We start from the raw sequence: 27,160 nt of genomic DNA on the forward strand, positions 1-27,160 counted from the left end.
ATGTATTTTATTTTTCCTCAATTAATATTAAAACTATTTTTAACATTTTAAGTTTCAAGTTCCAAATTCTATTTCTTCTTCACTCCCTGAAATGGTAAGGAATCAGATTTAGGTTATTCAGGTACAATCATATAAAATATATTAGTCATTTTGTACAAGAAGACTCAAATAAAAGAAAGAAAGAAAATTAAAATAGTATGTTTCAATCTGTATTCAAACAATATCAGTTCTTTCTCTGGAGGCAGATAGCATGCTTCATCATTAGTCCTTTAAAATTGTCTTAGATCATTGTATTGCTGAGAATAGCTAAGTCCTTCACAGTTCTTCATCGTACAATGTGGCATGCTTCATCATTAGTCCTTTAAAATTGTCTTAGATCATTGTATTGCTGAGAATAGCTAAGTCCTTCACAGTTCTTCATCGTACAATGTTGCTGTTACTTTGTACAATGTTTTCCTGGTTCCGCTCACTTCACATTGCATCACTGTTCATGTAAGTCTTCCCAGGTTTTTCTAAAGTTATCCTGCATCGCATTTCTTTTAACACAGTATTATTCCATCACAATCACAATGGCTTGTTTAGCCATTCCCCAATTGATGGGCATCCCTTTGATTTCAATTCTTAGCCACTACAGAAGGAGCTGCTACAAATATTTTTGTACAAATAGGTCCTTTCCCCTTTTTTTGGATGTCTTTGGGATGTAGACCTAGCAGTGGTATTGCTGGATCAAAGGGCATGCACAGTTTTACAGCCCTTTGGGCATAGTTCCAAATTACTCTCCAGAGTGTTAGATCAGTTCATGGCTCCACCAAGAGTGCATTAGTGTCCCAGTTTTGCCAAATTCCCTCCAACATCCCATCATTTTCCCTTTTTGTCATATTAGCCAATCTGATAGGTGTGAGGTGGTACCTCAGAGATGTTTAATTTGCATTTCTCTAATCAATAGTGATTTAGAGCATTTGTTCATAATACTATACATAGCTTTGATTTCTTTGTCTGAAAACTACGTGTTTGTATCCTTTGACCGTTTATCAATTGAGAAATGACTTGTATTTTTTATAAATTCAACTCATTTCTCTGTTTTTGAAAAATGAGGTCTTTGTCAGAGATACTTGTTGCAAAAGTTCTTTCCCAGTTTTCTGCTGTCCTTTTAATTTTGGTTGCATTTGTTTTGTTTGTGCAAAAACTTTTAAATTTTATATAATCTAAATTATCTATTTTATATTTTGTAATGCTTTCATTTTCTTTGGTCCTAAATTCCTACCTTATTCATAGATCTGACAAATAAACCAGTCCATGCTCTCCTAATTTGCATGTGGTATCATCCCTTACCTGTAACTCATGTACCCATTTTGAGCTGATTTTGGTATACCGTGTGAGATGTTGGTTCTGCCATATTGTCTTCTACTTTTCCCAGCAGTTTTTGTCAAATAATGAGTTTTTGTTCCAAAAGCTTGGATCTTTGGGTTCATCAAGGATTAGATTACCATGGTCATTTACTATAATGTAGTGTATACCTGATCTATTCCACTGATCCACCACTCTGTTTCTTAGCCAGTATCAGATTGTTTTGATAATTACCACCTTATAATGCACTTCAAGATCTGGTACAGCTAGACTACCTTCCTTCACATTTTTCTTTTCATTGGTTCCCTTGATATCCTTAACATTTTGTTCTTCCAGATGAATTTTGTTATTTTTTTCTATCTCTATAAAATAATTTTTGATAGTTTGATTGGTATGGTACTCAATTAAGTAGATTAATGTAGGTAGAATTGTCATTTCTACTATATTGGCTTAGCCTATCCATGCGCAATTAATGTTTTTCTGCTTGTTTAGATCTGACTTTATTTGTATGAAAAGTGTTTTGTAGTTGCATTTGTATAGTTCCTGGGTTTGTCTTATCAGGTAGACTCCCAAGTATTTTATATTGTCTACAGTTATTTTAAGTAGAATTTCTCTTCCTGTTTCTTGCTGCTGGACTTTGTTGGTAATATATAGAAATGCTGATGATTTATATGGGTTTATTTTGTATCCTACAACTTTGCTAAAGTTGTTAATTATTTCAAATAGTTTTTTGGTTGATTCTCTAGGAATATTTAAGTATACTATCATATCATCTACAAAGAGTGATAGTTTTGTGTCCTCGCTACCTGTTCTAATTCCTTTAATTTCTTTTTCTTCTTTTATTATTGCAGCTAACATTTCTAGTACAATATTGAATAATAGAGGTGATAATGGGTATCCTTGCTTCCCTGGCCCCTGATCTTGTTAGGAAGGCTTCTGGCTTATCCCTGTTACCAGTAGTTGCTGATGGTTTTAGATAAATATTACTTATCACTTTAAGATGAACTCCATCTATTCTTGTGTTCTCTGGTGTTTTTGATAGGAATGGGTGTTATATTTTGTCAGAGGCTTTTTCTGCATCTGTTGAGATAGTCATATGATTTCTGTTGGTTTTATTATTGATATTGTTGTGGTTTCATGGTGTTGGCACTATCTCAAAGAATTCAGTTAGACTACCCCTGATCCAAGTACTGGCATCTATTGAGGACTCACACCTCTCAGAAGTGAGCTAGGTTCCAACGGGAACCAGCAACTTAGTAAGACAACATAGGCAAATTTATAGTGTAATGATGTTAATTATACAACAGAAATTATGAATATCGAAAAGGCAGGAGGGATTTGTTAAGGGATTAGATAATGGGGAAGGCTCCCTTCTTTGGTTTGGTGGTCAAACATCCTGTTTGTGCTGCCCTCCAATTGGCTAGCTATTGTGGTCCTGTCTGGTCAAGATAGATAGTTAGGTATTGTGGTCCTGTCTTGGGCTAAATGGATGATGTAATTGTGGTTAGGTACAAGAGCACAACTGTTCAAATATGTGGATTGGATCTGGGGGTAGTGGCCAGCTAGGGGTAGAGGGCAAGCTGTTCAGTGTGGCCCATAAGAAAGTTAGAATATTGGGGCTGGGGGCAGCTTTAGGATTCCATCAAAATGGTCGATAATGCTGAACGTTTTCCTAATACTGAACCAGCCCTACATTCCTGGTATAAACCACACCTGATCATAGCATATGATCCTTGTGATATATTGCCATAATCTCCTTACTAGTATTTTATTTAACATTTTCGCATCAGTATTCATTAGGGAAATAGGTCTATAATTTTCTCTCTGTTTTATCTCTTCCTGGTTTAGTTATCAGTACCATATTTGTGTCATAAGAGGAATTTGGTAGGACTCCTTCTTTCCCTATTTTTCCAAATAGTTTATGTAATGTTGGAATTGTTTTTTCAGGGTTCAGTAGAATTTGCTTGTGAATCCATCTGGCCCTGGGGATTTTTTCTTAGGAAGTTTGTTGATGGCTTGTTCAATTTTTTTTTAAAGGTTGGGTTAAGTATTTTCTTTCTTCTTCTGTTAATCTGGGTGATTTATATTTTTTAAGATATTCATCCATTTCATTTAGATTGTCAAATTTATTGGCATATAATTGGACAAAATAGCTCCTAATAATTGTTTTAATTTCCTTTTCATTGGTGGTGAATTCATTTCTTTCATTTTTGATACTAATAATTTGGTTTTCTTCTCTTCTTTTTTAAATCAAATTAACCAGTGGTTTATCTGTTTTATTGTTGTTTTTTTCATAAAACCAGATTTTAGTTTTATTTATTAGCTCAATTGTTTTCTTACTTTCAATTTTATTAATCACTCCTTTGATTTTCACGATTTTCAATTTGGTGTTTGATTGGGGATTTTAAATTTGTTCTTTGTCTAGTTTTTTTTAGTTGCATGCCCAATTCATTGATCTGCTCTTTCTCTGTTTTATTGATGTAAGCAATTAGAGATATCAATTTTCCCTTAAGTACTGCTTTAGCTGGATCCTATAAATTTTGATGTTGTCTCTTTGTTGTCATTTTCTTTAATGAAACTGATTTTTATATGACTTGTTCTTTGACCCCGCCCCTTATTTTTTAGGATTTAATTATTTAATTTCCAATTAATTTTTAATATATCTTTCCATTGCCCTGTATTGAATATAATTTTTATTGCATTATGATCTGAAAAGGCTGCATTTATTTTTTCTTCATTTGGTTGTGAGTTGTTTATATCCTAATACATGGTGTAGGTGCCATGCATGTACTGCTAATAAAAGGGTATATTCCTTTCTATTCCCATTAAATTTTCTCCAGCTATCTTACCAACTTTTCCTAAATTTTATTCACTTCCTTAACTTCTTTCTTTTTTTTTTTAAATTAGATTTGTCTAATTCTGAGAGGGGAAAGTTAATGTCCCCACACTAGTATAGTTTAATGTCTATTTCCTTCTGTAACTAATTCAACTTCTCTTTCAAAAATTTATATGCTATGCCATTTGGTGCATGTATGTTTAGCATTGATATGACTTCATTGCCTATGGTACCTTTCAGCAAGATATAGTTTCCTTCATTATTTCTTTTAATTAGATCAATTTTTGCTTTTGCTTTGTCTGAGATCATGATTGTTACCCCTGTTTTCTTTGCTTCAGCTGAATTATAATAGATTCTTCTCCAGACCCTTACCTTTACTCCTTGAGTACCTTTTTGCTTCAGAGGTCTTTCTTGTAAACAACATATTATAAGATTCTGGTTTTTAATCTGTACTGCTAACTGCTTCCATTTTATGGGTGAATTCATCCCATTCATATTTATAGTTATGATGACTATGTATTTCCCTCCATGCTTTTTCCTCCTTGTTTATTTGCCTCTTACTTACCCCTACCCTGTCCTTCACAAGTGTTTTACTTCTGATCACCACCTCCTTCAGTCTACCCTTCCTTTTATCAGTCCTCTCCTTTCTGTTATCCCCATTTTGCTTCCATGTAAGGTAAGATAGGTTGTGTGTATATTATTCCCTCTTTGAGCCAGTTTTGATGAGAGTAATATTTAAGCTTTGCCTACCCCACCCCCAATCTTCCCCAGCTCTTTCATGACTCTTTTGCGTGAAATAATTTATGTCATCCTATCTCCCTCCTCCTTCGTCTTCGAACATTCTTTATCATTCTTTTGGTTTTTTTGGCTATATCCCATCAAAATTACCTTATATCCACACCCTCTGTCTATGTATACTCCTTTTAATTGCCCTTATAGTAATTAAGTTCTTAAGAGTTATATAGAAATATAAACAGTTTAACCTTATTGAATCTCTTATATTTTCTCTTCTTTTTACTTTTTTATGTTTCCTTGATTCTTGTATTTGGAGATCATGTTTTTTATTCTGCTCTGATCTTTTAAGCAGAAATGCATGAAAGTCCTCTGTTTCATATTTGGTTTTTCTGGGTAGGTGATTGTTGGTTGCCTTCCAGTATATATCAAGCCCTCCAGTTTTTTATTGTGGAGGCTACCAAATCCTGTGTAATCTTAACTGTAGCTCCATGATATTTGAATTGTTTCTTTTTGGCTGCTTGCAGTGCTTTCTCCTTGATGTGTGAGCTCTGGAATTTAGCCATGATATTCCTAGGAGTTTTCATTTTGGAATCTCTTTCAGGTGGTGATGAGTGAATTCTTTCAATTTCAGTTTTGCCCTCTGGTTCTAGTATATCAGTACAGTTTTCCTTGATAATTCCTTGAAAGATATTATACAGCCTTTTCTTTTTAGCATGGTTTTTGATAGTCCAATAATTCTTAAATTATCTCTCCTGGATCTATTTTCTAGGTCAGTTGTTTTTCCATTGAGAAATTGCACATTTTCTTCTATTTTTTTTTTACTTTTTAAAATTTGCTTTATCGTATCTTGATATCTCATAGAGTCATTAACTTCTACTTGCTCAATTCTAATTTTTAAGGAAATATTATTTTCAGTGAGCTTTTGTAATTTCTTTTCCATATGACTAGTTCTATTTTTTAGGGAGTTATTTTCTTCAGTGAATTTTTGCATATCTTTTCCCATGCCGTTGACTCTTTTTTCATGACTCTCTTGCATTACTCTTTTCCTTTCCCAGTTTTTCTTCTACTTCTCTAATTTGCTTTTTAAAATCCTTTTTAAGTTCTTCCAGAAGTTCTTTTTTGGCCTAGACCAAATTACGTTTTTCTTTGAGGCTTCACATGTAAGCCATTTTGACATTATTATCCTCATCTAAATTTATGCCTTGATCTTCCCTGTCACCATAGTTAACTTTCTATAGTCAAGTTCATTTTTTGTTTTTTGCTCATGTTTCCCGCCTATTTTGTGACTTGGTGTTTTTATGTGAGAGCTGGGCTCTGGTCCTGCACTCTCTAAAGCATTTTGTGCTGGGGCTCAGGATCTTGCTTCTGGCTTTCACTGGGTTTCAGGGCCTAACTACTCCCTTGCACTGGAGGGTAGGCTTCCCTTCAGCTAATACTGAGGGATGGAGCCTCCCTGTTGCCCTCCTCTGGGTGTGCGTTTTCTCTGCTGGCCTGCTATGGAAACAGAGTCTTTCTGCTGGCAGACTCTAGGGGAGGGATCTTCTTGCTGGTTTTCTTCAGGAGTGGGGCCCTGCTATGGTTACTATAGGGTTGCTATGGAAACAGGGCTTCTCTGCTGGAGGGCCCCAGTGGTGGTGTCTTGCTATTGGCCAGCCCCAAGGTGGAACCTCACCACTGGTCAGCGGTAGTGTTGGTGGCCTGTGCTGGGGATTGGGCTACTGGGATAGGGCCTTGCTGTGTTGCACAGACTGCTGGCTTACTGGAGAGTGAGACGTTTGTGGTGGATTGCCGTGGGGCTTGGAGCCTAGCTGCAGGCCCCCTCCAATGAGGGTGGATGCTGCTCTAGGATCTTTCTCCCCTCCCACCCCAGTCAGACAGACCTTTATTGCTGTGCTGATAAACTGCTTCCCTGCTCCTGAATCTGTTCTGAGGTGGTTTTCAAGTTGTTTGGGGTGGGGGGGGGGCGGGATTTGGGAGGGCTCCAGAGAGTTCCTTCCTCACTCTGCCTTCTTGGCACCAATAAACTCTAAATTTTCAAAACTAATGGCCTTTTCTCAATCTTCCTCTTTCTTGAACTCTGCAGCATTTGACACTGTTGATTACCCTCTCCTAGGTATACTTCCCTGAGTTTTCATGACTCTGTCTTTCTTGGTTGTGTATCTACCTTTTGGACTGTCCCTTCCTAGTCTCTTTGCTGGTTATAATTCATATTGCCTAACTGTGGAAATACTCTAGGGCTTTTTCCTGGACTCCCTTCTCTCTATGTTCTCTCTTTTAGTGATCTCCTGAGTTCCTATGGGTTGTTACCGTCCCTAAGCAGATGACTCCAAAATATATATTACATATCTAATCCTGGTCTCCTGAGCTCCAATATGATCTCAACAACTGCTTATTGGATAGTTTGAACTGGATGTTCCATAGGTATCTCAAACTCAGCAGGTCCCTTTATTGAACTTCTCTATAGCCATTGAGAGTTACACCATTCTTTCAGTTACCTAGGTTCACAACCTTGAAATCGTCCTCAATCCCTCACTCTACCTCCCCTCTCTTCTTCTATATCTAATTATTTGCCAAGTCTTATCAATTCTACCTCCACAATATCTCTCATTTTCGTCCTCTTCTGTTCACTTATACAACCACCACTCTAGGTTAGACCCTTATCACATTTCACCTGAACTAATGTGATAGCCTCCCTGTCTCAAGTCTCCCACTCTCATCCATCCTCCATACAGCTGCCCAAGTGATTTTCCTAAAGTACTTATCTGAACATGTCACTTCTCTACTCATTAAGCTCTAGCAGTGGCGTCCCCCTCCCCTCCCCCCCTCCCCCCCCCCCCCCCCCCCCCCCCCCCCCCGCCCTTACCTCCAGGATAAAATACAAATGCCTGTTTGGCATTTAAAGCCCTTCCCTAAGTGGCTACAACCTACTTTTCCACACTGACTACAGTTACTCCCCTTCTTGTATTCTTTGATCTGTCCAAATTGTATCTTCTTGCTTTTTCTTATACATTATATTTCATTTCACATTTTCGTGTCTTTGTGTGTCTTCTCTGCCTGAATGCACTTCTTCCAACCATCACTTCTTAAGAGTCTAGCTTCCAGCTTAGCTCAGCTCAAATGCCACCTTCTACATGAGGCCTCTCCTGATCTCCTCTCCTCTTCTAGCAGCTAGTGACTTCCCCCTTCCCCCACTACCTTGTATTTATTTTTTCTCTCTTTTGTGCATGCACATGTTTCTCTCCTATAAATGCAAGCTTCTTGAGGGCAGAGGCCATTTGATGTTTGTCTTTGTCACCTAGTATAATGCCTGGCACATACGAAGTATTTAATAAATGTGTGTTGACTGCTTGAAAGTAGAATTAAACTTATTCTGTGTACTCTAAAATAAAGAACTAAAACCAGTTACAGGGAGTCAATCTTATGAGAATTCATAATGATTTTAATGTGGAATTGACTGCTTGATGACATCTCTGTCACTAGGAATGTTCAAGCAAAAGGGTGAATTACTACTTCTTATTAATGTTTATAGAGGAGTTGATATATGGGTGGGGGCAGAGGTGCTAAAGGACCTCTACAGTCTCTTCCAAAGATACATTGTAAACGATGTAAAATCATGGTGTAGAACGTTTATTTGGTTGTCCAACATTTATTTGACTCTCCCTTGCTGTACTTTTTTCTCAAAATTGATTTGTGTTACTCTAATATTTCAGAGGCCAGTTGGATTTACATATAGAAGTTCTAATCATGTACCTCATGGAAAAATTCGAGTACAAAAACCAGTGGAAAGGGAATCCAGCATTCAGGTATCTCCCCCTGGAGAGGGAGGTCATAGCTCATCTTTGGCAGTAGTGCTACCACAAAATCACGTTCAAACCAACTCTGTAGGAAAGTCTGTTCAGACACCACTGAAAAGTGAACCACAGCAACAAGACCTCAGACAGAGTCCACCTCTTCCTACAATTGTCTCTACACATTCATTGTATCAACCATTCATGATAGGAGCCAACAAACCTGATCTTTCTTTACAATCTAAGTTGGTCAGCACAGTTGTTGAAAATACTACCTCAGCTGCAAAAAGTTCTCCAGTAATAACTACAGTGGTACCAACAAAACCAGAAGCCTGTCTGGGAAGGAATACTGTCATGACGGGTTACCCATCTTCACAGGAAAATGAAAGTCTTAATCAAGAAGTACTTCCATTATCTATCTGCATCAATCCTAGTTTTGGTGAGTTTTGAGCTATCCACATGGGGAGTCTCTGTTCTTTATAGTTTATAAGTGAAATAGCAGAAGTGATTTATTTCTATTCTGATGACTATTTTTTTTTACCAGCAGAATCCTTTATGGTAGATATAAGCTCAGTCCACAGCATATGAAATAGCTCCCTTCAGGCCATCATTATAATGTAGCTCTACACGTCCAAAGATTCACTCTATAAAAATCTCGATTTAAACCAAAGATCAAGAAATCTTTGAGTGTACTTCTAAGTAGTAAATTTGTCTTCATTAGTCACCAGGAGCTCATTAAATTAAAATTGTTTGGCAAAAGTAGGAGAGACTTAGAATTTCCCATTGCTTTTTTCACTTTTTAGTTTTTGAATAGAAAGAAAAGAAGTAGGGAGAGAGAGAAGGTCTTAATGACATTGAAAGAGTATAGTTCCTCATACTCTGCTGTTGCTAAAAACAGGAAAAATTTAACATAATATAGTATACAGGGGGCTTTGTTGAAAGAATGCAGAATGCAGATGTAGGACAAAAAAAGGTAAAGATTCATGGCAGTAAAGAAGACACCAAATAAAGATAACATTCAAACAAAATTAAGGTCTGGGTACAGGAAATGGAGAGTTCAGTTCACTTGAGCCTCTTAACCCTACCTAGCTTCTTGCCTATGGTGGCTCTATTTTTTTAAAAAAAATTAAATGTTTTCCCTTGAATCTAATTTTTTAGAGTACATTGGTGATCCAAAGAGGAACGTAAAGGTTCTTGGGACATATTTGATGAAAGCTCGTCAAAAGACCAAACCCAAGTATGCAGCACGCTACTTGGTTCGAGTTTTGTTCCCCAAGGAAACACTATTGTGTAGTGTTATGGGTGTCAGCGCGTGGGGTCGAAGCACTCTGGATCCCAATAAAGTTGCTGCAATAAGAGGTATGTAAACTATTTGTGAAATAATAATTTTACAAATTAAGAGTTTTGTGTAAATTTTGGGGACAGTTAAGTTTGTTCGTATTTTGTCCGTTGATGAAGGTTAACATTTATTAAAAATTAATTTAGATCTAAGTAACAAAAAAACCTTAGCAAAATGCATATTTATCATGAACTAAATTTACCATCGGATTCTTGTGGATTTTTTTTGTAAGCCAATACCAGTTCTTCAGTGCAAAATCCTCTTATTTTTTTAAATAAGTATATCATTTTTATTTATTTGCCATTGAAGAAGAACATGTGAAATAGAAACATATCCAACCAGAAAAGTGGATTGTTACCTGCATAATGTTGACACATTATCTTGGGTGAATTTTTTTCCTGTATCTACAAGCCCACTAAATAATGCAGAAAGAAGACTGAACTCGGAGTTACGGGATCCAAGTTATAGTTTTAGCTTTTCCACTAACAGCCTTTATAGTCTTAGAGAAGTAATTTATTTAATTTTTCTTAGCCTTAGTTACCTCATCTTTGAAATGAAGAGATTGGACTAGGAAGATAAAGCACCAATAAACAGTAACTAGTGTCCAAACTGTTACAGAATTCTCCATTTCTGCCTTTAGTTATACTTGATTTAAAGGTTATTAAATGACTTGGAACCCTGAAATATGCCAACTTTTTACTCAAGGTTTGAATAAAACTTAAGATGTGGTCTCTATCTTAGCATTTAAGAAACCTCTTGGAGAAACTAAAGAGAACTCTGAAGGGCAAACACATTAGCTCTGACTTTTATCAGGAGACAGAGAAAAAAATCAAATTTGGGGGAGAGTATTCATTTAAATTTTTTCTTTAGCAAAAGGTTTTGTTTGTTTATAATTAAAACATTTCTGTCTATTTTTAAATGGTTAATTCCATCTACAGAATTTCTTGCAACACATTTTCCTAACTATGATCTGAGTGAATATGGAAGAGACTGGAAAACCTGCATTACAAATGTAAATGCCATGATTCGGTGTCTATGCTGTGAAGCCAAAATAAGGCCTGTAAGTTAATTTTCATGTACAATATTATTTAATTATGTTTATAACTATCACTTCTGGCATGATAAACAATATATAGCCGAAGTTTTTTGAAAACAATGAGAGCATGCTTGCTGTTTATTTTTCTTTTTGGTATGAAGGTAAATCAGTGACTAAGGTGAGTATAAGATATGTTAAATGCCTTATTTCAAAACCAGGCACAAAATATTCATTCCTATTCTGATCTGTTGTTATTCCTTGTAAAATGTGAGTGTAGACCTACAGCCAGCCATTGGCTTATCCCATAAGGTTACATAGTCTCATGGAATCCAGTCTGCTAGTAAAGAAGTCCACCTATTTCTCATCACTATTGATATATGTTATTTTTTCACATGGCAGACTGCTTTCTAAACATCCTGACCTCCTGTGGAATTGCTTATTAGGTAATGTGGCCCCCTAGGGAGCTAACATACATTGTTTTTTGCATTTTACTCTGGAATACTATACTTCTGCTTCACAACTTTAAATGACAGAGACTACAAGTATTTCATGGAAAACATAGCAATGATGATAATGTGTAAGTTATAGACAAATAGCGTCTTTTTCGTTATTAAGCCTCATTAATATATTTTTTCTGCGTTATATTCTAAAGGTAAAATGATTAGTATGATTTAAGCCAAGGGCTTCACTAAATGTCTGTAGGCATCTCACATTCAGTATGTCCAACATAGAACTCATTATCTTCCATTCTCTAAGCCCTACTCCCCAATCTTTTATTCTTCTTTCTACCCTGGTTTGAAAACTCAGTGTCATCCTCATTATTATTAACTCCGTAGCTACCACCCTAGTTCAGGCCATCATTATGTCTTTACTGAATATATTGCAGCAGTCTTCCAATTAGTCTTCTCCCTGCCTTAAGCCTATTCCAATCCATCCTCCACACAGCTGTGGCAGTGATTTCCCTAAAGTATAGGTCTCTGTGTGTGTATCTGTGTGTTTTCCCTCCCCCTTCCCCAGTTCAATAAATTTCAGGTCAAATATAAACTTCTTTTTTTGGCATTTAAAGCTCTTCACAATCTCGCCCCTTTCTACCTTTTCAGGCTACTTAAAACTGTGCTTCCCATCATTACTCTGTAATCTAGCCTATTTGCTATTGGCCTATTTGTATTTCTCATACCCAACAGTTTATCTCTCATCTTTGTGTTTTTGCATTGTCTGTCTCCACCCTCCCCAAATATTCTTTCTTATCTCCCTGTACCTCTTAGGATCCCTGTCTTCCTTCAAGACTCAACTCAAAGGCACCTTCTACAGAAAACCTTTCTTGTGTCTTTCTTTCTAAGGTTGTTCTTTGTTCAGTCACTTTCGTGTTTTCCAACTCCTTGTGACACATTTGGGTTTCCTTGGCCAAGATACTGGAGTGGTTTGCCATTTCCTTCTCCAGCTCTGCAAGGTTACCTCCATCTACTCTGTATATATCTTGTATGTACCTATTCATTTATATGTTATCTCCCTGATTAGAATGAAAACTTGAGAACAGGCCTATTTCTTTTTTCTTTTTTGCCTCCTGCCCTTAGCACACTGCTTAGCATAGAGTAAGTGTTGCATAAATGCTTGTTGATTAATACAGCCACAAGTATGACATTTTGTGGAAGTGTCAAATATCCTTTTTCTACCAGCATTCCCTTATACTATGCTTTCATTATTCTTTACCTCTTGTTACTCTTACTGTTCCATCAGTGTCTTGCAAAAATTCCACCCTATTCCCCAAAGTGCAGTCATTCCTAGATCTTTAGAGTAGTTCTAGGTGCAGTTTTAATTTTGAGCTTGGTGGATAGACTCTTATTAGCCTATTTCTTGTGGAGCTTTCTGTTTTGTATTTTAGGAGAAAACTGAAAACAAAGATAAACTTCCAGTCACCCCAGATTCATCTGTGTGTGTAGACTTGAATTATAATAATAAAGATGGAGATGTCAGTTCTCAGGTGCCTCAGACAATGACTGCCTTAGGAACAAATGGAATACAAAGTTCGACTTGGGACAGTAATTCATTACCTGAAGTGTTTCAAGCACCTTCATCTAAGAAATTGCCATCTTTAGAACCAATGCGTGAGTTTTAATATTTTATCCTTGGGATTAATTCTGTGAAATATGTATGTATATGTATATGTATGTGTGTGTGTGTGTATATTTCCTTGGAAACAGCATTAGGCTTGAAGCATAGAATTGAGAGATAGAAATGACAGAGATCCTTTAGCATCAGACCTGGAGAGGTTAACTTGCCTCCACCCACACAGGTAGTAAGTAGCAAGCCAGAATTTAAATCCACTTCTCTTTCCACTATACCATAATAGCCTTTCAGAAAACTTGAGTCAGAGGCTTGTCATTGCCACTCATTAAATCAGGTCACTTAGCCTCTCAGCTTCAACTTCTCATTCCATAAGGTAGGGCAAATACTTATTCTTTTGTACAGCACAAGGTTACTGACAGTGCTTTTTAAGAATAAAACTGAGTGATATAAGTGATAAATATGTGTGAGCAATCATATTATCTTAGAGTAAGTGACAAGAATGTTACGCACAATCAGTGGACTGCTGTTTCCTGTCAAAAGTCAGAATTAAAAAGTAATAGGTGGTGCGTGGGCCAATGTCATTTTCATCGGCTTTGAGTGGCGTTAATCTTTTTTATTGAAAGCTTAGAGGGATAATGTGGGTCTCCTTAGTCTAGTACTTATGCCTCAGAAAAGCCTAACATTTATAACTAGAACAAGCTATTAGTAGTGACTTTATCCTCCTCCACTATGGTGCCACCTTTCTTGCTATTTGTCCCCTCCAAAGGGATATGCCATAGATAGCTGTATCTCACATCAGATGGTATCTGTGCTTGGGAAAGTTAAGATATGTTAATTGTTTGTCTTGTGTCCTGTGTTACCTGAGGTTCGTTTTGGGGTTTTTTTTTTATACCAGAGTTATAGATTGACATCAGAGGGGTTGCAGTTGTTTGTGACTATATGGGCTTAATGTGCTAATGCTAAGGAAAATATTATCTGTAAGCTAGTTTGCACAGTGTATTCCAGGTTTGCAGTCCAAGACATGGAATTTGCTTATAGCCTATAAAATAATTTTCTGTTTCTCTAAGATAGTTCCTTTACCAAAAAACGTTAGAGAGTAGGTTTTTGGTTAATGGAAAGCTTCAGAACTTTTTGTCATATATGAAATGTGGACATATTAAATTTAGTTCTTAATCTTTGTCACTGTGGACTGAATACAGATGATAAGGGGTAAAGCAATACATTTTTATACTAAGCATCTGAAAAATGGAAAAACTAAAATTGGTGTTTTAGTTCAGTTACTAAAATGGTTTAGCATTTTGTTGTTGACTTTTTAAAAATAGCTCAAGCCTAATATTGAGCAGAAAATATAACTTTTATCTTTGCTGCAGCTGTCAAAATGAGTCTAATTGTAATTGTAATTATATAAATAGAAAAGGTGTTTTCAGAAGAAAACCTTCAATGTGAAAGAGAAAACAGGTCTACCTTTTAAATTACTAGGGTTATATATTCATATATAAATGTCATTTGCTCACATATAAAACCTACCTATTTATACTAAAAGGGAGAAATAAAACAGAAATATGTACGGTAATGGTTCTTATCCCATGCCAGATGTTATATACTCTTCCTGTTTTCTCTATTCCACAAGTGTGGTAGGAGCAATATCCTAACACCTCTCGCCATTCAGGTTAGGCCGGTTTTTCATTAAAAGATATATTCCTCAAAACTTTTTTGGCTCAGAGAACTAAGGACTCAGACTGTTGATTTCACTTTCTCGTCTACGTAACCAAGAGTTGGAGGTGGAGGGATTCCCAGAGACTTAATTTGTAGATTGGTAAGAGCTTCACTTAGCTAAATCAACTCTGGGGGTTCTCAATGCCTATTCTTGTTTAATATTCTTCTCCTGGTATAGCTAAATAAATCTCCCTTTTTAAACTCTTGAATGACCTGTGGGCATCTAATTTTGTTTTATTATTGAATGTATGTACTACTCTGAGTCAGGCCCAGGCCAAAACAATAGAATTGGAAAGAGTAGACCTGCTTGCTAGCATCATGGCTCCTTAGAAGAAGCATGTTAAATATGGTTGTTTAAAATCAACCATAGAAATGTGTTTCTCTTTTCCTTTTTACTTCTAGAACTTCTTGGTTATCCATGGAGAAATGTACAGCTGCCGTTTTCAGTGATCAATGTGGCAAAGGGAAAGTCCCGTCCGGAACTTTCAGCTCGGTACCTCATTCGTCACCTCTTTACAGAGGAAATACTGGTTAAAAGCAATGTATATGGCAGCCTGGAACGTGGCATGTGTCCACTTGACTGTAACAGGATTCATGCTCTCAGAGGTATGTTATAATTTAGAGATATATTCTTATAAATAAAAACATCATCTTAGGAAAAGAAAGAAAAGCAAAAAAGCATAAATAAGCTTTTATGTTTTTAGCCAGAGATTGAACTCTATCTATTACTTGTAATGGGAAATAACAAATGGATAGATTCATGATTGTGCTTCTTATAGGCTCTCCTTTAATTTAAAACATGAGAGTGAGAACATGAATTGAGAATATGAAAGTGTTTTGCTAACTCTGGTTATGGAAATGCATACAGACTTTAATCTTAATAAGGATCTTAATCTAGGAAAAAATTGTTAAATAGCTTTGGGGAAAAGAAGTTTAAATAAAGGCATAGTGCATAGATGTGCCCATTTAATTAACAAAGCCTTTCTTAAGCCCCAATATGTACAAGTCACTTGCTAGGCATTTGCAAGTCACTTTGCTAGGCCTTGGGAAAGGTGAGACAAAACTAAAAACAGTTTCTGCCCTCAAGGATCTTACATTCTATTAAGTGTGACACCCAGACCATTAATCTGGAGATACGAAGATGAAGATATGGAGAAATTCCTGTCAAGCATTCTTTTATTCATTATTCTGTTCTACTTCTGAAAATAAATATGGTCACAGAATAGTACTTTTCGTGCCACCAGTAACTGTTATTCCTTGCCTGTGTTACATTTCTGTACATTACATTAACATTACATTTTTGTACATTAACCATTTTATTGCCCAGCATATAAACAATGTACAATCTGGAAACCTATAACAACAGTAGTTTAAGAATCCAGTGTTAAATTGGTTTATTTGTATGGTTTTATTTGGCACTAGGCAACTAACAAAGAGGTAGGAATAGGGACTGTTCTTTTAACTGTCTCTACCAATACAGATTATCACCTCTCTGCAAGTTATAATCTTAGTTGCCTAGATCCCTGTGAAGTTAAGTGACTTGCCCATCATCACAGAACTACTGTGTATAAGAGGTAAGACTTGAGCCCAGGTGTTCTTGAGTTCTAGGCCATAGTTGTTGGCTATAAAGATGCTGATTCCTACAATTCTTTCTTGATAAACCTGATATATAAAGAATTCCTAAACATCCTTTGCATGCATCAGACTCAAATGGCATATAAATTAAAGACACTTGCCAGGTGCTATAGATATACAAAAATTAAAGCCGTTCCCCAACAAGAACTTATAACCAAAACCTTCTGTAGTGACTAGACATGGTCATGCATGACTGTTAGTGCCCAGAAGAGTTTTTGACTCTGAATCTTAAAGAATCATTATCTATCCACTATGCCATGCTGCCCCCGGTATAGTTCTTGATGTCAGTCTTAATTTTATTTCTGTATAATCCAAGAAAATCTTGATTCCTTTAAAAGTCTCCAATATTTCCACCTGAAATAAAAGTAATGTTTTATACTAAATTTAAGATACCCTACATTTTGTTGATATCCCAGAAAAAGGAAGCATAACTTCCTACCTTGATAATAAAACAAAGATTTCATTACATAATTAAAATAGAATATTAGTGATATTGTTTAATTTTTAGGGAGTTAATTATGGCATCAATTGTTTTTCTGGTTAGAGTACTTGAAAATGAGAAGAAAAATAGATTTCTAGGTATATAGTATTTAACAAGAAGTAGCTAATCAATTCATATTATGTATGAGGTATGAATATTCCCACTGACTCCTCTTTGGGTACTTTGATTATATCTCAGCCCCCTGAGGATGATTGATCAAAGCTAGGATATTTTTTTTTTTGAGAGTGTGAGGATTGATTCTTGATTAAGCCATGGCAGTCATAGATATGAGCTACATGTTGGGCCTTTAAAAGAGAGAAGACAGAGTTTGTAGGAGTGAGAGAGTCAAGGGCAGCAGCAGTTAGATCTGAATGGCTACATACATAGTGGTTTGCGGTCCCAGGAGAAGTGGGAAGATCACTCTAGTCTTGCGCAGGCAATAGTGATTGTGTGCCTGAGAAATAGGTGTACTCCTTCCTGTTCCCTTTCAGTGTTCTACAGAGGTCTGTAATACCTAACTTTTCTAAAATTCTATTCATCTCCTTAACTTCTTATTCATTTTAAGATTATTTAGATCTGAGAGGTATAAATTGAGGCTTACTACTATTATAGTAGATTTGCTCTCTTTTTCCTCCTATAACTCATTTAACTTTTCCTTTAAGAATTTGGATTTTATGCTATTTGGTACGCATATGTGCGTTATTGGTATTAATTTATTGTCTACAATAGCAAAATTTTTCAGTCGTTTTCAGTGGTATCTAACTCTTTCTGACAGTTATTTGGGGTTTGCTTGGCAAAGATCCTGGAGTGGTTTGCCGTTTCCTTGCACAGCTCATTTTACAGGTTAAACTCAGTCAAAAACTCAACCAAACAGGGTTAAGTGACTTGTTCATGGTCACAGAGCTAGTAAGTGTCTGAGGCTAGATGTGAACTCAGGAAGATGAGTCTTCCTGATTCCAGGTCCAGCGCTTTATCTACTATACTGCCTACCTGTCCAGCAAAATGTAGTTTCCTTATTTGTCTCTTTTAATTAGTTATGTTTTTGCTTTGTATTTTTCTGAGATCATAATTGGTACCCTTGCCTTTTTTATTTCAACTGAAGTTAATAGACTCTGCTCCAGCTTCTTATTTTAATTCTGCATGTAACTTTCTCTGTTTATTGTAAATAGCCTATTGTTAGATTCTGGTTCCTAGTTCATTCTGCTATGCTCTTTGGTTTGGGTGAGTTCATCTCGTTCACATTCACAGTTAAGATTGCTATTTCCTTTCATTCTTATACTTTTTCTTCTCTTTTTTCCCCCTCTCTCCACTTTGAGTCTGTTTTACTTTTGACTACTGCCCCCCTTAATGTACTCTCCCTTTTATCCTCCCTCTTCCCCATCTCTTAACCCTTTTTCTTCTTGCTTCTCTGTTGGGTAAAATGAATTTCTGTACCCAACTGTGTGTATATGTATATTCTTCCCTCCTTTAACAAATGATAGTAAGATTTAAGTGTTGCCCACTCCCCGTCCCTTGTCCTCTCCATCGCATAGCCTACTGGGAGGTTCTGCAAGTTCAGAGTGATTGAACTGTTAAATCATCTTTGATCTGGGATGTTCCCACCCTAGTTATTCCACTGCAGGCTTATGTGGTAGGCTTAAGGGTAGAACTGAGTTGCTTCCTTGCTGCTGGCCTCAAAGCCATGCAGATCCATTTCTGGAATTTGTTCCTTTTCCAGTATTCAGTCCAGGGCCCCTTTTGCCCACTACCACTCATGGCTACTCAGGACCTATGATCCAAAACTGGGTAATGGGTAACAGAACTGCCAGATAGCACCCATTCCTAATCCCAGTGCTAGTTCAGGGATTCCATTCCTGGGATCTCTTTCTACTCCAAGGCCTCCTGCCTCAGCCCCCTTCCTTTACTGGGTGGTGGAATGTCCCTTGCCATGAGTGTTCCTGGCCATCTCCTACTCCCATGTCAGCAGATTTCTCTATCTCCCTAATCTGCCCTGGGCTGGAAAAATAAATGTCTATATCTTTTTCTTGACTTTCTTGATCAGAATTCTGTCTGTTGCTTTTTCTGGGTTGTTGTGAAGGAGGTGTGTTGGGTAAGCTAGGCAAAAATGCTTCTTTTCAACTCTGCCATCTTGATTCTGCCCCACCCCCCACTTCTTTTTAAAGGTATATTGTGGAGTCCCAAATGAGGTGTTAGTTACTCATACTTTCAGTAAGGGATTATTTCAATGACAGAAAAAATATTTTATCTATTAATCATATTCTGTTTATCAAGCTATTTATGATATCACCTTATATATCCCCTGAGATATAGAATACAGGCATTCCTAAAAAGTTGAGAAGTGAAATTTAGTTTATAAAACTCTGGTTTTTTTCCTTTTTCTTTGTTTCAAAGAAAAATAATTTACTTACATAAAATTATAAATGAGTTTCTTTAGGAAAAACTTTCAGCCCCAACTTTGCTGTATTATTTTTTGGCATACTCAAATAATTTTCCCACTTCACTCAGTTCCGTTTCTTTGGCAAAATACAGTTGTACTATTTATTACCAGTAACAGGTAGGATAAATTAGTGTGGAGCTTACCTTTTTAAACGTAATAGGAAGACGGAAATATAGTTCTGCAAGAGAAGTAGTAGCAGACCATCTGGAATGTCATATCCGATTCAAGGTTCAATGCTTTAGCAAAGACATTGAAAAACTAATGAGCATTCAAAGGAGGGTAACCAAGGATGGTGATGGTCTGTAAACCATGTGAAAAAACAAGGTAAAACAGCAATAGATTGGGATATTTAGTCTGGAAAAGAGACTGCAGGAAGTACCCAGTAGTTGTTTCTACATACTGAAGAATCATTTTGTGGCTAGTCTTTGTAGCTCTAATAAACAAAACTATGCCAATGAGTGGAAATTATAAGGGGGAGGATTTTGTCTCAGCTTGAGAAAGTGTTCTGATTACCTCTATCCGTTAAGAAACCAGGTTATTTGTAAAAGTAGTAACCTGAGTTCCTAGAAATGTTGAAACATAAATTGAATTTGTCAGGAATGTTGTAGAACATTGTTACATTGGAAAGAGAGTTGGATTGGAAGACCTCTAAAATCCTGTACAGATCTAACGATTCTTAAGATTCAGAGTCAAAAACTGTTCTGGGCACTAAAAGTCATGCATAACCATGCCTAGTCACTACAGAAGGTTTTGGTTGTAAGTTCTTGTTGGGGAATGCCTTTAATTTTTGTATTTATATCTGTAGCACCTGGCAAGTGTCTTATATTTATATGTCATTTCAGTCTGATGTATGCATAGGATGTTTAGGAATTCTTTATGTATCAGGTTTATTAAGAAAGAATTACAGGAATCAGCATCTTTATAGCCAGCAAATACCTCCCCCCATCATTCGTGTTTGGTATAAAATCTTATTGAGAAGTTAGAATCATCTGTAGTTCAATGAAACCAGTGCATGAAGCAGATTCAGGGTAGTATCTAGGTAATGAATATCAAGTTAGTTCCTTGTTCTTACAAGTCCTGTAACAGCAAAATTCCCGATGTTTAGTTGTTATATATTATAAGATTTAATTCAACAAACATTTAAACTAGCAAAAGATTTCTATTTCTTTGCTTATATAGAAAGACCCTTGAATATTATTGGTAACAGACATTATGATTTAGAAATGATGATATCAATATTATTGCCCTTTCAAATAAAAAGACTTATGAAAATAATAATTGTTATTGTCCATGTGGTTTAAATCTCTAAAGGCTAAATTGTATTACTTTAGGGCAGGCATCTGCAGCCTCTCAGAAATATAGTGCCAAATTGTTGACGATAGCGCTCCAGCATAGGAGGGAAGGTGTTCTGGTGTAAGGGGACAGAAAGGCCTCCCTGGTCAGAAATATCTTACCACTCTACCAATTAAAAATTCCTTAAGATTAATAAGAGTTCTTCTAGTCAAACCTCCTTGTTTTGAAGATACGGAAACAGAACCAGAGAGGTTCTTATCCAAGGCGGTGAATGCAATGAGCAGCAGAGCTGGGATTCTTACCCAGGTCCCACATCTTTCTGCTGGAATGTTCTGTAAACTTGAGCGTCCATTACTAGAAGCACAATCATATTGCTTTCCTATTAATATCTACCTAAGAAAAATGGGGATTTTAATTGCTGATAATTTGGGGTGCTTTGGGGGAATTAACATTTGGATGGTTTGCTTTATTGGTGGGAAGAGAAGACCCGTGATCAGCCAGTAGGCAGCATTAGCATAGTGAAGGTAGAAGAGAAGAGGGTGGAACAAAAGGAAGATAATGAGAAACTCATGTCTTCTACTTTTTTCATTTTGCCCAAGGCCTTGGTGGTGGCAATCCTAATAGGTCATAGGCATGGTTTTATCAGTACAGGGAGTTCCCCATGAGGAGCTTCCTTTTCTAATGCAGGACAGCAGCCGCTCTGTAATTTAGTCTTAGAAAGTTGTGACTTATCTAGGGTCACAGAGCTAGTATGTGACCAAGGAGGGACTTGAACCCAGGTTTTCCTGGTTCTGAGGACACCTCTTTATTCATCATGCCATGCTGCCTTTCCTGATACAGAGAACTCAGGGCCTCACAATGCAAGGAATGTGAACCATGCTAATAAAGCAGCATTATCTAACATTGGTTCTATTTCTGCTGTCTCCTTTCTGTTCTATTGTTCTGTTTTTTGTTCAATATGACATAGTTTAGGTAATAACTACTTTGCAGTGTGTTTGTATAATCCAAGAGGGCATGCTCACATGTATCAGCTTTGTTCTAAAATTTCTCTTGAAAGTCTAACTGTTTGAATATTCTTTTATTCTCTCCAGTTTTATAAATTTGAGTTGTTGAACTATGATCAGTTAACTTGTAGAATATTATCATTTTCACTAGGTTGGTCTGATATATCTATGAATATTGCGTGCCATTTCCCTTATTAAGATCTTTATTGCTGACCCAGTTCTATCGTTATATAAAGGTCTCAGTGTATCTTGGTTAAATTTAATCCCCAAATATTTAATTTGTTGCTATAAATGGAATTTCTTTTAAATATTTTATTTTTATTTTTAGTACATAAGAATGTGATTAATTTTTGTATTTTAATGACTTTTTCAACTTTGCTTAACTCCCATTTTTGAGCGGTTGACATAATTAAATTTTTTGGACATAGCAATTATATCTTCTGTAAGTAATTTTTAACCTCTTCATTAAAATAAAGTTTAAAACCTTTATAATTCTTCTAGTGGTGAGGGGGGGAGCTTTTTTAGCCTTTTTTACCCTTGATAAACTTCCGTTTCATAAATGGGGGCATTCAGAGTTAATCCATCGGCAGTCAGAGTTTATCAGTTCTAAAAAATCCTTGCCTTGACTCTTTTACTCCATTCATATATTTATACCCCTCATGTCTTTCTTCCTTTTCACCTGCACAGTTCTTAAATAAATTATCTCTGTCCCGTACTTTGACTTGCTTATCACCCATTTAACTACATCTTAAAATCTGACTTTTTTCTACACCATTTTATTGAAATTGTTTTCTCAAAGGTCAGTAGTAACATCATAATCAAATCCAATGGCATTTCTCAAACTTAAACCTCCTTAACAATCACTATAGCATTTGGTTCTGTTGACCATTCCCTTCCTATTACACTCTCCTCCTTTAGTTTCTGGGATACCATACTGTCCTGCCTCTCTAATAATTTATTTCTGTCTTTGTAACACCTTAACATTATTTACCATCCTCAGTTCACTTATCAATTCTTGACACTGCCAATAGAGAAAATAAAATTTTCCTGTTTTTAAATTATAACTGATTCATAATTGATTGCCAAATCCGTACCTCCATTCCCAACTTTTTTTTGAAGTCACCATAATAGTATCTCCAGCTGCTCACTTCATAGCTTCACTGGTACTTCAAACTCAATATATCTAAAATTGAGCTTATAATCTTTAAACTAAAATCTACTTTTCTTTCTGGCATCACTATTTCTGTGAGTGATACCCAGATTTCCATGTTTGAAACCTTATTATTCAATTAATTCAATGAACATTTATTAAGCATCTACTATGTGCATAGTATACTAGGCTTTGGGGATACAATACTTTGTACCAAGGGTGGGGAGGTAGGGAGTGATGAGAATAAAGGAGAGATCTACACAGAGTACTCTAAGAAAATTGGAGGAAAAGAACAGTTGTAGTTGGCGGGATCAGGGAAGGTTCCACAAAGGAACTGGCACCTAAACTGACCTTTGAAGGAAGATAAGGAGTCTGAAATACAGAAATGAGGAGGAAGTATATTTAAGACATGGGAGATGACCTGTGTATATGCTCAAAGATGAGAAATTTAGTGTCTAGTTTGAGGTTTAGCCAACAGTTCACTTTGGCTAGAACATAAGGTTAAGTGAAGGGAACTGATTTGAAATGTAGTTGAAATATTGTGCCATCTAGCTGCCCATGTTTTATAGCACTCTCTTCCAAGCTTTACACTCCAGACAAATTGTCATACACACCCTATACTTTCCTGCCTTTGCTCATAGTGTTTGGTATGAGGGAAATTACTTTCCTCTCTCCCACTCCCCTTTAATTTTTAGCCCTCCTTTAAATCCCAAATGTTACCACTTCCTGGAAGTTTTCCCTGAGTTCCCCTAATTGGTAATAATTTTTTACCTCAGAGCTTACGTAGCATTTGGCTTATATTTCCTTGATGAACTTATCAGTTGTTATTTTATACCATTGTTTTGTATTCACATTAATTCTCTGTTGTTTAGTAAGTTCTACAAGAGCAGGACCATATGTTATCTAAACTTTGTATAGAATTTAGCATAGTGGACACTTAATAAACACCTGTTGAGTTTGTTGAATATCTTCTTCCTGACCTCTATTCCTTTCATTATGGTACCATCATTTACTCATTCACTTGTTTGGTTCTCCCTTTGGGTTACAAGATTTGATGTAGAAAAAGGGAGTCATTTTGTAAGATCTGTTAATTCTATTTCCACAGTATTTAGTGCATCTGTTTCCTCTTCCCATTTCTACCAAGGTACAAGCCCTACCTTTCTGGACTATGTCTTGCAATAGATTTAATTGGACTAACTGCCTTTAATCTCTTCTTTCAACCATTACATCATTGCAAGATTAATTTTATTAATACTTATGAAGAAGGAAGCTTAATTCCTTAATACCAAAACATGGTATTAAAAGCCTTTGCAGTGCAGCCTCGGCTTACTTTTCTGGACTTATCTCATTTATATTCTATGTTTCATCCAATTTAGGCTGCTTACTCTCCCCCACACATGCCCCAGCCTTATGTTCATGGTATTCTTTAACGTTTGGAATACTTTCTGGCCTTAGCACTCCTACCTTTTAAAATCTTTTCCCCCCTTTTAAGATCCAGCTCAAATGTCACATGCTCCATGACACCTTCTATGAACTTCCTACATGATTCCCTTTTTCCACTCAGAAACAATCTCCCCTCAGATGCCTTGAACTTCATATTGTGCTTTGTACCTTTCTTCATTTTTCATGTATTATTTTCTATTCTAGCTATTTATCTCTGTGGCATATGCCCCTACTAGTTTTTAAGTTCGGTGAGAGGAAGACTGTATCTTATTTATTAATTTATGCCTCTTTCCTAGAAGTTAGAACTAATAATAAAGATGCATTACAGGACTGTTGAATGAGGAGATTTTCCAAAAACAGACTGCCGTTCCCTTTTTACCAGTAGGTGGCAGGCCATTGCCTCTTTAAATCCATAAATGACTGGGTCAAAAGTAATAAAACTGAAATATAGATGTATGTTAGATGAATGTGAACTGAGAGAACAGCTCATTACAGGTTAGGGAAAAGGCAAGAACTTGTGTTTTTATCTAAATCTGTAAAATCACAAGAAGTATGAAAAAGGCAAACAGACTATTCACTGAATCCTGAAATATTAGAACCATGAAGGAGAGTACCATTTGAAATCTGAGTGAGATAAGTTTATAACAAATAAAGGGAAATCATTTGACCTCCCTTAGGGCACAGCTTCTTCATCTGTAAAATGAGGGGCTTGTACTAGCTGGTCTCTTCCAAGCTTTAGATCTCGTAGGTATGACTTCACCTAGCTGGTAATAAATATGTAGAACTTGTTATCCTAAGAAATAGAATATTTCAGAAATACAAATTTATGAGTGACAAAATCATAAGTAACTACCAAAAGAAATGGGAAAATACCTGACTTTTAAAGTGGGTATCAGAAAATAAAATTCCATTCCCACTAATGATGGAGCATTTGGACCTTCTGTGTCATCATAGTACTAGGAAGGGTTGGCCTCTTAGGGATCTGACCAAGTTTAGGAATTCTTATTTTATTTGTATTGAATATACAAATCAGGAAACTCATCATATAGAATTCTAAAACAACAAATATACATACTGTCCCTTGTATTAAAAACTAGCATTGTACGATCTATCATCAGTAAAGTGGGTACTTTGAATTCTTTTTCCAGTCATCCTTATGACCAAATCCTTGGCTGTTACTATGACCATGAAATGAAGTAAAACTGACTGACCCACATGAAGAACAAGCTTCTCGTGTTGGCTCTAGGAATAGCTCTTTATAACCAGTTGAGGTTACTAACCACAGACATGTTTGACCAATTTTTAGCTTGTCTTTGTTAACCCCTTTTAAAAATTAGTTTCTCCTTTCTCTCATTCTGTCACTTTTCACTTTAAAAGCATATTTTTAAAAAATATATATGCATATATAGACATACATACATTTACATATATACATATACATATATAGTTGTTATTGTTTGTTTCCTTCTTTAGTAATAAACTTTCACCAGTCTGTGTCACCACAATATTATTAAGGTGTGTTTTGCCATTTGAATGTTTACAAGTGGTTTGTCTAAACAGATTTTGATGTAGTTGTATCTGGATAATTGTAGTTAAAACTGGTAGACGTTGTCATTGTGGACATTTTTAATAGGAAAGTATTCCACGTCGTACCTCAGCATTACAAAATAACTTGTTGTATGATTGGGTTTTTTCCATTAGACTTTCTCCAGGAGAACTATCCATCTTATGACCTAACAGAAACTGGATATGATTGGAAGGCATGTGTTGCTGCCATCAATAGTACAATCCGAAGTCTTCGGCATGACCATAAAAAGGCCACAAGAGAATTCCGGAGGAAGGCATTGCATCAGTGAATGAGAAAAATCCTTCATAAAACCCTTCTGGATGAGATACCATTAACTCAATGGGTTGCTGTTTCAGCCATCATGCTTATATCTCCTTGTTATGTATGTGTCTCAAGTTGTAATTTTTGAAACATGTTGGTGCTTTGGCAGTTGCAGGTTCACAGAAAATAACAGCCAAACTGGTGAAGAAACAGAGATTCTTTGTAAGCACAAGTTGTATTGTAAAAGTGAAACACTGGACATTCCACAGGCTGTAAAATGGTTTGTTTGACTTCCTTTAATTCAGGTAGTACATAGCGTCATGAAAGGAATAGGGTGGTACTTCAGAAGAGTGACTTAAAAGTAGCTAAAATGAGGATTTCTTTGAAATGAAGGTGCAGTAGCACCTGGTACCATAATTGGTATGCCATGTTTCTTTTTTTTCCATTTTAAAAAAATTTTTTTATTTGATATTTTTTAGTTTTCAGCATTGATTTCCACAAGATTTTGAGTTATAAATTTTCTCCCCATTTCTACCCTCATCCCCACTCCAAGATGGCATATATTCTGATTCCCCTGTTCTCCAGTCAGCCCTCCCTTCTATTACCCCCTTTCCACTCCCCCCCATCCCTTTTCCCCTTACTTTCTTGTAGGACAAGATAGATTTCTATGCCCCATTGCCTGTATATCTTATTTTCCTGTTGCATGCAGAAACAGCCTTTTTTTTTTTTTCTGAGCATCTGCTTTTAAAACTTTGAGTTCCAAACTCTCTCCCCTCCTCCCTCCCCACCCACCCTCCCTAAGAAGGCTAGCAATTCAACACAGGCCACACATGTATCATTATGCAAAACACTCCCATAAATAGTCATGTTGTGAAAGACTAACTGTATTTCCCTCCCTCCTATCCTGTCCCCCTTTATTCAGTTTTCTCCCTTGACCCTGTCCCTTTTCAAAAGTGTTTGCTTTTGATTACTTCTTTCCCCTATCTACCCTCCCTTCTGTTGTACCCCTTTTTTATCCCCTGCCC

The 27,160-nt window shown here is 36.3% G+C and overlaps 1 protein-coding gene across 1 annotated transcript in view; it reads left to right on the top strand.

Moving 5' to 3' along the window:
* Positions 1–26,579, top strand: part of BEND2 (BEN domain containing 2) — a 46,410-nt gene extending 19,831 nt beyond the window's left edge. The window contains exons 6-11 of the mRNA XM_036745450.1: positions 8,629–9,145; positions 9,865–10,065; positions 10,984–11,105; positions 12,964–13,186; positions 15,267–15,470; positions 26,009–26,579. Of these exons, the coding sequence (XP_036601345.1) occupies positions 8,629–9,145; positions 9,865–10,065; positions 10,984–11,105; positions 12,964–13,186; positions 15,267–15,470; positions 26,009–26,163 (1,422 nt within the window). The 3' untranslated portion in view covers positions 26,164–26,579. The remainder of the gene's footprint in view (positions 1–8,628; positions 9,146–9,864; positions 10,066–10,983; positions 11,106–12,963; positions 13,187–15,266; positions 15,471–26,008) is intronic.
* The last annotated feature ends 581 nt before the right edge of the window (positions 26,580–27,160 follow it).

This window comes from Trichosurus vulpecula, chromosome 2 (assembly GCF_011100635.1).
Source record: "Trichosurus vulpecula isolate mTriVul1 chromosome 2, mTriVul1.pri, whole genome shotgun sequence".
Taxonomy (NCBI): Eukaryota; Metazoa; Chordata; class Mammalia; order Diprotodontia; family Phalangeridae; genus Trichosurus; species Trichosurus vulpecula.